At 42.7% G+C, this 11028-nt stretch overlaps 1 protein-coding gene across 1 annotated transcript; it reads right to left on the bottom strand.

The window, feature by feature from the left end:
* Positions 1–7566: 7566 nt before the first annotated feature.
* Positions 7567–9241, bottom strand: TMEM30B (transmembrane protein 30B). Its single transcript, XM_023231905.1, has one exon. The coding sequence runs from the start codon at positions 9200–9202 to the stop codon at positions 8147–8149; it is 1056 nt and encodes a 351-aa protein (XP_023087673.1). The 5' UTR covers positions 9203–9241; the 3' UTR covers positions 7567–8146.
* Positions 9242–11028: the final 1787 nt, after the last annotated feature.

The raw sequence follows: 11028 nt of genomic DNA, 5'->3' as shown, positions 1-11028 counted from the left end.
CTTCTCCTTCTCCTTCTCCTTCTCCTTCTCCTTCTCCTTCTCCTTCTTCTTCTTCTTCTTCTTCTTCTTCTTCTTCAGACAGAGTCTCAGTCTGTTAACCAGGCTAGTGTGCAATGGCATGGTCTAGGCTCACTGCAACCTCCACCTCCCAGGTTCAAGCGATTCTCCTGCCTCAGACTCCTGAGTAGCTGGGACTACAGGCATGCGCCACCACAGCTGGCTAGTTTTTGTATTTTTAGTAGAGACGGGGTTTCACCATGTGGGCCAGGCTGGTCTCGATCTCCTGACCTCAGGTGATCCACCCTCCTCGGCCTCCCAAAGTGCTGGGATTACAGGCGTGAGCCATCACGCCTGGCCCTTAGATTTCATTTTTAAAGTGAATTGCATCTTAAGGCTAAAAATGGTCTGTACCCTTGCTTCTGAGTATCTACAAAAACACTTGCCTGGGAGTCATTGAGAAAGAATGCTGGTAGTAACAAAAAGTTGATAAAATCACCTCTTGTGATCTTGCAACTTTTCTTTGTTTTCAACTATCGGAGGTGCAGGGAGGAGTAACTGTTCCTCACTCAGGGCTGGATTCTCTTTCCTGGGTCCCTCCTCTGGTTCCACAGGCTGCTTTACTGGCTGAGGGCAGACAATGCAAAGCCATGTCTTAACTTGTTTTCCAGAATCAGAGGAAAGTTTAACATAACAAAATTTTATAGCTCCTGCCCAGTAACATATATTACTTAAAAAAATAAAAATACCTTTCCCTTATCATGCATTATTCTTTTACATGTACATTTTTCCTGACGTATTGAAGTAATATTCCGCGGTTTGCTGTGAGTTGGAGGTTTATGGCCCTTCTGTGGCAGATCAGACCAAACATAATTCATTCATAGCTACTTAGTGCTCAGGGAAATAAACCCCTGAACTTAAATAACTATGGTGTGACCTCTGTAAAATATTATTTATGGCTTTAAAACTACTATTATGTAGATATCAAGATGTGCCAAATGTTATAAACCAAACACCAGCCAGCAAATGGGACAACTACTATTTCATTTATTTTTTTCCTTCCTTTCTGGATATTTCTCTGCAAATACTATTTTCATTTAAATGGATTCTGGGGTAATTACCTGGCAGGGGAAAGAAATGTTTATTTACACTTTATTATAGAATATTACAGTAAGTAAAAAATTCTCTTTCACAAAGAAGCACCACAAAAATGTGAACATTCATTAACATACTGGAGTTTAATAGGAAAGATATTGATTACTTTTGAGCATAAAGTAACTATCCTCACTATCAATGAACTAATGTAACCCATCTGCTATTCATTTCTGCAAATTAATTTATGGAGGAAAACCTGACTGTATGTTTAAGTTATCCAGATGGGATACGCTGAGCATTTCCATGCTGTTAAGAATATATGTGCATTCTCAGCTCTCTTCAAGATTTTCAATGTTTAGAGTGCCATCTCTGCATCTTACATTATTAGATGCATCTCTGCATCCAATAATTTCCTGAATTATTTCCTATGCATTCATCTATATTGTAGGAAATAAAATGTTCAGTGGTAAGAAAGTAGTAGAGTCATTGGTTTCCTAGTTGTCATTCAACAAATGTTTGAGGACCCATCATGTGCTGGTTATGGTACTTGGCACTGGCAATAATAAGGATGAATGAGAAAAAAAATTATCAGCTCTCGTGGGACTAGCAGCCTGAATATGGAGATAAATAAATGAATAATCAGCTTCTAGGCACATGGCAAATGCTCCAGAAAGAAATGGAGTAAGTACCAAGAGAAGACTAGCATAAGGACAGGGCACGGGAGAGGCAAAGAAGACTTGCAAAGAACTTCACAGAAGATGAAAATACAGAGTCAAGTCTTAAGGAAGAATGAATGAGTAGATTCTGGTGGTCAAGTGGAGGAGCAAGACCAGCATAAGCAAAGACACAGAGGTTAGGGCCTCTTCAAATCATTCAGTATGGCTGGAATTTGGTGGGGTGTTGGAGGAAAAGTGGATGAAGACTTAGAATGAGGCCAACCATGAAGGTGTGTATGTCCTGCTGAGGAGTTTACTTTCTCCTGTAGGCTGTGGGTAGACACGAGCGATTTTGCATTGAGGGGTAACATGATGAGACTTGTTTTGTGTAGCTCATTGTGGCTGTGATGTGGAGAATAAACTGGAGCCCAGTTAGGAGGCTTCTCCAACTTTCAGAAGAGAAATAGCAAAGCCCTGGGCCAGGGAAGTGATAGAGAATTCACTGAAAGTGCATTCGGAATATAGAAGCAACAGGATCTGATAACTAGGTTGATTCTAAGAGGAAACAGAAAGGAAGAAGTCAGGGAGGCAATTCAGGGGTCCTTGAGTGGACATAGGAGTCATTTTCAGCATCTGATGCTATTCTTGAAAGGATGGGTTTGGAGAAGTGGCCAATGAAGTTAGTATGGCCCACACAGAAGTTATGGTACCTATAGGGAGGGCATTCAGATGTGTTCAAGAGGTTTTTGGAAATGTGAGTTTGGAAAGAAATTAGGGTTGGAGACACAGATTATGCCACTTATATGTATGATGTTCAGTAATGTTCTTAAAGATACATGAAAGGGAATATATGAGCTAATTAGCTCATCTAAGTAAAACTTAAGACCACAATTCAGTTGCTTGTAAACTACATTGAACTAACAGATAAGCCTTCATCCTTCAAGATCTGTAGGAAAAAACAAAAAGTGTAGAAGCTGTTTTACATGCTGTCACTTAGCATGGATAGGAAATGTTTCCTTTCCCATTTCGGATTCTTTAACAAAAATTGGAAATGTCTTTTACTTATTAAAATAACAAGAATTAATCAAGTCTTCCTTTGAAAATACTCATGGTCCATTCCAATGATTGTCATTGCCTCATCCAGAAGTTACGCTTCCTATTTTTTTTAGAACATTACTTACTTTTATAGAGCTCTGTACAAAACTGAGCAAAATATAAAGGAATGTATTTCTACCTCATTGGCCTTGATGACTTTCTAACACCTCATACATTTTGATGGATAAGATTAATGAGACCACGTAGTGTTAAGCACCTCGGACTTTCAAAACAAAGGCCTTTTAGAAGAACAAAGTATCATTATTAATGACACATCATTTACAGTTTTCATCGGTAATGTAAGGTTTCAGCCACTATAATAGGAACTTAGTTAAGAGCTCAATGTAGAGGGCAAGGCTATTAGCTAAGGTTCTTGACAGTAATACCTTTTGCTTCTAAGGAAAAAGATAAATCACACTCAAATTGATCAAAAAGACAAGCCAAGGGGTTCAGAAAGAGGTGAGCCACCATTCGCTTACTAAATTTCTCAAAGACCTTGTCATCAATGAGTCCTGGTGGTGAGCCCTGCCCTCATCATGGGTTTCCTTTGCTGCCAATCCCTTGCCTTCTAGGTATCCTGCTTCTCCAGAAAAATGCCTCATGCTTCAGACCTCATCTTTCCCTTTATTCTCCTCTCCTGGCTCCCTACAACCCACAAAGTTTATGTTGGGCTTCATTGCCACAGGATCTTTCTCTGTCCTAAGTGAACTTGGACAACAAAGTACATTAAATAAAGGAATGCTGGTGTGCTCTGGTAACCTAATTGACATGAGTACACTAATGACAACAATCTTTTTTTTTTTAATTATTATTATACTTTAAGTTCTAGGGTACATGTGCATAACGTGCAGGTTTGTTACATATGTATACTTGTGCCATGTTGGTGTGCTGCACCCATCAACTCGTCAGCACCCATCAACTCATCATTTACATCAGGTATAACTCCCAATGCAATCCCTCCCCACTCCCCCCTCCCCATGAAAGGCCCTGGTGTGTGAAGTTCCCCTTCCCGAGTCCAAGTGATGTCATCGTTCAGTTCCCACCTATGAGTGAGAACATGCGGTGTTTGATTTTCTGTTCTTGTGATAGTTTGCTAAGAATGATGGTTTCTAGCTGCATCCATGTCCCTACAAAGGCCACAAACTCATCCTTTTTTATGTCTGCATAGTATTCCATGGTGTATATGTGCCACATTTTCTTAATCCAGTCAATGACAGCAATCTTAATGCAAGGTGGCGAAGCAGTGGGGACACATTTTTTCCTGAATACGAGTTGTCAGTGTATTCAGTGTATTGTATTGCTAACAATCAGGTAAATAATGGAGGATGCCTGTGTACATAGCATCAACACTATTAGAAAAATTGGCAAACTCCTGATGAAATGCTGCTCTGATGTAAGAATCTCTTTGGGACCTTAATATACTTCAGGTTCATGAAGACCTTCTTAATGACTCTTTTAAAACTACTCTGTTTTGGTTGGAGGAGACTTAAGAGACATTCTCTTGGAGGAAAAAGTTAAAAAGTTAATTTTTTTAAAAAAATTGCCATCTAAAATCAGCCAGCTCTGTTTTAGGTAGAGAGAAAAAAATCTGGAACACAAAGAAATGTCCAATAAAAATAACAGAAGAGGGATTTTTTTTTTTTTTTTTTTTTTTTTTTAAGACAGAGTCTCACTCTGTCACCCAGGCTGGAGTGCAGTGGCATGATCTCGGCTTACTACAACCTATGGCTCCCAGGTTCAAGCAATTCTCCTGCCTCACCCTCCTGAGTAGCAGTCACTCACCACCATGCCTGGCTGATTTTTGTATTTTTAGTAGAGGCAGGGTTTCACCATGTTGGCCAGGCTGGTCTCGAACTCCTGACCTCAAATGATCCATCCACCTCGGCCTCCCAAAGTGCTGGGATTACAGGCATGAGCCACCGCACCTGGCCAGGAATTTACTTTTTGATTACGTATATGCCCTTGGACTTCTTATATCCAAGGGCATATAGGGAACTAGTTGATGACCTTGCAGCTCTACCAGCAACTCTGAGAGTTAACTCAAGATTGTTGAGATCTCCCATGACAGGAAGACGGCAACAGATTTTAAGTAAGGTAGAAAGGGTTTTGATTATATATTATAAAGTGATATTTGCTCTAAAGGAAATTCCAGACTATTAGTCTGTCTCCGAATTTTAATAATTACATAGGCCAGGTTTGGTGGCTCACACCTGTAATCCCAGTACTTTGGGAGGCCAAGGAGGGCAGATCATTTGAGGACAGAAGTTCAAGACCAACCTGACCAACATGGTGAAACCCCATCTCTACTAAAAGTACACAAAAATTAGCTGGGTGTGGTGGTATGTACCTGTAATCTCAGCTATTTGGGAGGCTGAGACACGAGAATCTCTTGAACCCGGGAAATGGAGGTTGCAGTCAGCCAAGGTCACATCATAGCACTCCAGCCTGGGCAACACAGTGAGACTCTGTCTCAAAAATAATAACAAGAATAATTTTATACTGAGCAAATTGGTTAGTTGATTTGATTGTGGAGATACCCGGAAAATCTTTCATGTCATATTACTGTTTTAATTTTTTTAACTATCTGAGGAAATACAGTGACATATTACTGTTTTAGGAGCTCTCACCAACTACTTTATTTTCTCTTTTGTGCTTTTATTTTACAAAGTTAAGTCAAAGCTCATTTCCAGTCCAATTGTTGAGGTTCACTCTTTTCTATCTCACTTCCTGAAGATACCTCCAGCTAGGGAACATTTACTGGGCAACAAGGGAATTCAGGCCAACAAGAAGCCTGAGACACCAGACAAAATGCTACAGCACAAGAAATCATTGCAGGAAAATGTATTCCACTTCAGTTTTAAAGTTTCTGCTGCTTTGAAGTCCAAAATATCCAATAAATAATTGCAATTTATAATTCGAGTAAAATGCAGAAGACTACTATGATCACATTCTTTAATAACTTTTAATACTACAAAAAATTTTAAATTGACATTTATTAAATTCAAACAGTATCTGAGGACTATCTAGTTTATATACATGTTGAGGTTGATAAAGTTCAAATTCTGTTTTAGGAAGTCAACAATGAATTGAGTTCATTTTAACTGAATGTTATTATAAAAGATGGTTTTCTTGCTGCAGTGTAAATCTGCTATTAAGAAATTAGCAAAGTGGCTAGTGCTATTTGTGCCTTTAAGATCATAGTTCAAAAGAATTAAGCAAAGTCGATAACAAAGGTAAGACAAACATAACCTTTATTCTCTCTCAAACACCCAGAGAACAGGGCCTGGAACCATATTCATTAATTTAATCAGAATCAGAATACTTTAACTTTCATATTCTCATTTAACATTTTATAGCAATATACTGATCATTCTAAAAATAACAAAATACATGTTGCTCTCAGCTACATAGTAATAAATGTAGTAAATTCTCCTACCCAAAATAGAGGAGGGCTGGGCTAGGGAGCTGCTCAAACATTTGTAACAAATAAAAATTTCTCTATGTACATATAATGATCATATTTTCAAAGCCTAAAATCACCATACAAAATCTAATAATAAAATTGTGTCGTGTTCAGGAGTTGGGAGGCCAACACATTGAATTAACAGTGTTTTTGGTATATGCAAATAATGGGATAGAATATCTTGAATCAGGACTGTCCCAGAAGTTCTAAGGCAGATGCAATGACATGCACATTGTCCATTGTTCAGTAATTTTCAAAGACTAAACTATGTAAACTATTCAATACAATTCAATACTACTTAACTGCTAAAAAAAATACTTCAAGATCTTGCACTGCCTTAAGTGAATGAGTATAATCAAATTAACAATTGGAAAATAGCTTAACAGCAGGCACTGAAGAATTCTGACAAATACCAAATAACTGTTTGTGTTTACAAATAAACTGGTAAGATGATATCACAAACGGGTTTTTTGAAAGTTATTTTGCCATACAAGGTTGTTTAAAAATAAAACGATTGCTTCTTAGAATAACTTTAAACATATTGATTGATGTTAATCAAAATCAATTGAATGATTTGAGTTTTAACATCATCTCAAAGTTTCAAAAAATCTTAAGATTCTAGTTTACATAAAAGACTATATATGCCTTAGCACTGATTCAAATATGATTACTAGAAATCAAAAGATTTCATTTGAAAGGATACATTTTTTTCCAGATACAAGGGAAAAGGTATGAAGCCCTTTCTAAACACACACACGCACACTAAATGATAAAGAAGATTGAGCTAGGAGACATAGATATGACTTTAGGGAACTTACTTTCCCTCGAAGATCTCTTCCAGCTGTCTGATTCTACGTTAAAGCATTTCCTCTGAACTGTACAAACTGGTCTCACATTTTCAAGTTTCTACACAGTACCTGGCAAAGTTTGCCTGTTTGCTTTTATACGAAAATACTAAAATATTAAATGAATAACATAAACCCTGACCTACAACTCTGTATGCCAAGTAGTTTTCCTGAGATAGTGATTTTTTAAAAATTCATTCCACAAGTCATCAAGAGCTTCCTACGTTCAAGGCAGAGTGCCAGACCAAACCTGGAACATCATGGTCGTCACTGCCCCTGGGAACAAATTACTATCCGAAAAAGTGAACTCAGTTGACTGCTTCAGGCTCAACCTGGTTCAGGGTCGCGATTCCCAAATTTGAGGGAATATGGGACTCTCCAGAGGAGTTTGTTGAAACACAGCTTAGAGGGTCTCATTCCAGCCTTACTGTGACTGAATCTTTGGTTGGTGTCTCCTAATCTACCTGCATATTTAACAAGCATGTTCTCCCTCACGCTTCCACATCTCTGCAGGTAATTTGTGGGCCTCACTCTCCATTCCAACCCACTCCCCCCACCAAAGAAAAGAAAACCACAGTACTGTAGTGGCAAAAGCTCTGGACTCAAGAGTCAGGAGTCACTTGCAGCTGCCTGATCTTAGTTACTTCACATTGCTAGGTCTCTCAATCTCTTCTTCTAACAGGGGTTGAACAGGAGTCTCCATAGGCATCCCTTCCATTCTCAGACTTGAAGAACCTAACATGGCAACCCGGTGTCGTGGAGGTGGGAAGAGTTTGCAAGGATGTTTCACTCTGCAGTCAACATCCCTCCCCGCGGCAAGACAGTCTAGCGAGCCCCCCAAGAGCAAGGGGATAATTCCCTTCTCTGGTCCCCTCATTCACAAAGGGATGAAAAGAGAGGAGAGGTTGGAATTGGGTGAGGAGGGAGGAGGAGATGCCCAAAGAAGCTCGCAAGAGTTTTGGCAAGAAGCAGGAAGGATCCCTGGAAAGCTGGAATCACTCCTCATCGTCGTCGTCCTGGTCCTGGTAGCGAATGTAGATGATCAGCATGACAAAGCCGGTGAGGATGCAGAGTGAGCCGACGACCAGGTAGGCGATGCCAAGGAAGGGGTTCTTGCCACCCATCCATGAGATGCTGCTGAAGATAAGGAGCTTGTGGCCGCCGAACGCGCGCACCGGGTAGTTGTAGGTGATGTTGACGCGGTAGGCGCCCCGCGGCAGCCCGGCCGAGTAGTTGCCCTGGCGGATGCGCGCGTACAGCTTGCGGAACGTGGGCAGCGCCGCCGTGCGCATCCACACCACGAAGTCCTGGTTGATGAAACCGGTGTTGTTCGGGTCGGGGCTGAGCTCGTAGACCGGCCGGCGCCAGTTAGGCGGGGGCGCCGTGCCCTGGAAGGCCAGCGCCAGGCTGCCGTTGACCAGCGGCGGGTTGCGGAACTTGACGTGGTAGTCGGTCCACCAGGCGATGCCGGAGCGGTCGAGCGGCACCTCGACGTAGAGCCCGCCTGGCAGGCGCTGGTGCCAAAGCGAGAAGGAGTCGTTGAAGAGGCTGTTGGCGATGGCGCCGCAGGGGGCGATGGGCAGGCCGGCCGCGCTGAGCTGGTAGGGGGCGCACTCGTTGACCGGGTGGCGTAGCGCGCTGGGCAGCCCGCTCAGCTGCGCGTCGTCGCGGGACACGCTGTAGCGCCGGTTGTTCTGGTAGAAGTTGGTTAGCTCGTAGTAGAGGTACACAGGGCCCTGGAAGAGCTCGGGCAGCGAGAAGTACCAGGCGCACGAGCAGGGGGGCGGCGGCGCGCGGCCCTGGCCGGCCGCGGCGCACACCGAGCAGTTGCCGGTGTCCGAGTCGCCGGTGTAGTCGTACTCCAGCTCCTTGATGCCGTTGGAGGAGTAGTAGAGGCCCAGGCCCAGGCCAATGAAGGCCAGGCCCGCGCAGAAGAAGAGCGGCAGCGCGATGCTGGCCGACAGCAGCGGCTGCCAGGCTGGGAGGCGCTGCTGCGTGAAGGCGGTGTTGTCGGGCTGGTGGGCGCCCCGGGCCGTGGCGCTCCAGGTCATGGCGGCCGCGCGGGGACCGACGCGCGGGCTGACCGAGGGGGGCCCCGCCGCGCCGTGCGAGCCCGGGAACTGCTCGCGGGTCGAGTTTCCAGGCGGCTCAGGTGGGTTTTTGCCGGGCCCCGCCTCTGCCTCCCTCACAGGTGAGTTTACTTCCAGGCCCTACAAGCAGTGCCCACACCCCCTCAGTTCCGCCTCCGCCCAGGTGCGCTCCACGCTCGCGGGTCACCAGGAGCAGCACCTCGCCCGCCCCTTCCGAGGTGAGCAAGTGGGTGTTTTTTACCTCACCTGGTAGACTCAGTCTCGCCTTTCCTCTCAGTCCGGGTCATGGGACTCCAGCTCCTCCTCTCCGAGGTGAGTGGCGGCCCCGGGCTGCCTCTGAGTGGCTCATACCTGGCTCAGGTACCACCTTCTCTTCCGCCTTCCAAGCGACTAGAGTTCCTGGGCCAGTCTCCCGAAATCAAAAGGCGCTCCGGCCTTCTCTGCTGAGGGCTTGCACCGTGGTCCTGGAGGCTTGAAGATTTCAGGTTGTTAATCCCCCTGTTATTTGCGGGGAAAAGGTGACTCTAGACCATTTTGTCTTTTAGGTTCGCTTCAGAAAACCCTTTCGCCCAGCTTTCAGTCTCAAGTTGGGAGTGTCCGGGGAATTACGTTATGATAAATCTGTTTCGAATTCAACGCCTGTGTTCAAATTTTAGCTTTTTTTTTTTTTTTTTTAAGGGAAAATGATTTTCTGGCCAGATCACCCAGTCTGGCTGTATAACTAGGAAATGTGGAAAGTTTTCTAAAAATAAAATGATCCTTAAAAAGAATCAAAGGCTGGAGAGGTTCAGAGCCTTTAAATAACTCTCTAGCTGGTGGAGAAACCAAGAAAGGAAAAAATGTGCTGGACTACATGTGATTTTGTTTTCTTTTCAGATTATTTGCCTCACTAGAGAAAGGCCCAATCCAAGGTCCCAGGAGACCTAGCTGCTATCCACAAAGCAATCTGGAGTGTCTGGCCTAAGGAGGTGAACTACAAGGATTTATAGGATTTATTATAAAAAGAATTCAAATTAGCTCCCTAGATTGCCTGGGATTCTGGCTTGCTTTTTTTTTTTTTTTAATCTAGGTTGGTATAACATATACCAAGGGGGTATTGGGACTTTCTGATTTCTTACTAAATCTTCCCTAGGTATTGTGTTCTTGCTTCTCCTCCAGCTTGTAAAATGCAAGTAATACAAATGTTTTCTCTATTACACTACACCTAGCATAATATAGTGTATTCAGGAGTCATTCAAAACCCATTGAAACTTGGAAGGTTAAAATGCGTATTAAATTGAACAGAGGAATTTTGTTAGCATCTTCCAGGTATTCAGTCCTATGCTTATTAGACAAAAAAGGACCTTTGACCTCAAGGCATTTGCAGTCTGATAGGGGACATATTAGGAGGAAGAATCAAAATAGCCAATAATAGCTATTTATCATAGGGTGTAATCAAGTATCAAATTGCACTCTACAAGTCACACTAAAATTAAAAAGTAATATTGTTTTAATACTGGAACATTGATTCCATGTTGTTAAATGAATGCAAGTTGGAAACTTTAGGTATTAGAGAAGACTGAGGGAAATTCAAGTGACTTGAATTTCAATTCCCTTACTTCTTATCATACCCCAAGAGAGGAAGTTCCAAAATTTTCAACAAGTTCCCATAGTGTGATTCAGTCTCCATTCACCCTTTTTTTCAATAAAGAATAAATAGTTCTTTGTATCATTATGGTTGAGTTCCACCCACCCCTGTATCACTGAATCACTAGTCCACAAAACTAGCCTCTAGGAAGGAATTCAGT

The sequence above is a fragment of the Piliocolobus tephrosceles genome, chromosome 6 (assembly GCF_002776525.5).
Source record: "Piliocolobus tephrosceles isolate RC106 chromosome 6, ASM277652v3, whole genome shotgun sequence".
Taxonomy (NCBI): Eukaryota; Metazoa; Chordata; class Mammalia; order Primates; family Cercopithecidae; genus Piliocolobus; species Piliocolobus tephrosceles.
Note: the sequence above shows the minus strand (reverse complement) of the source record. Positions and strands in the feature narration are given on the sequence as shown.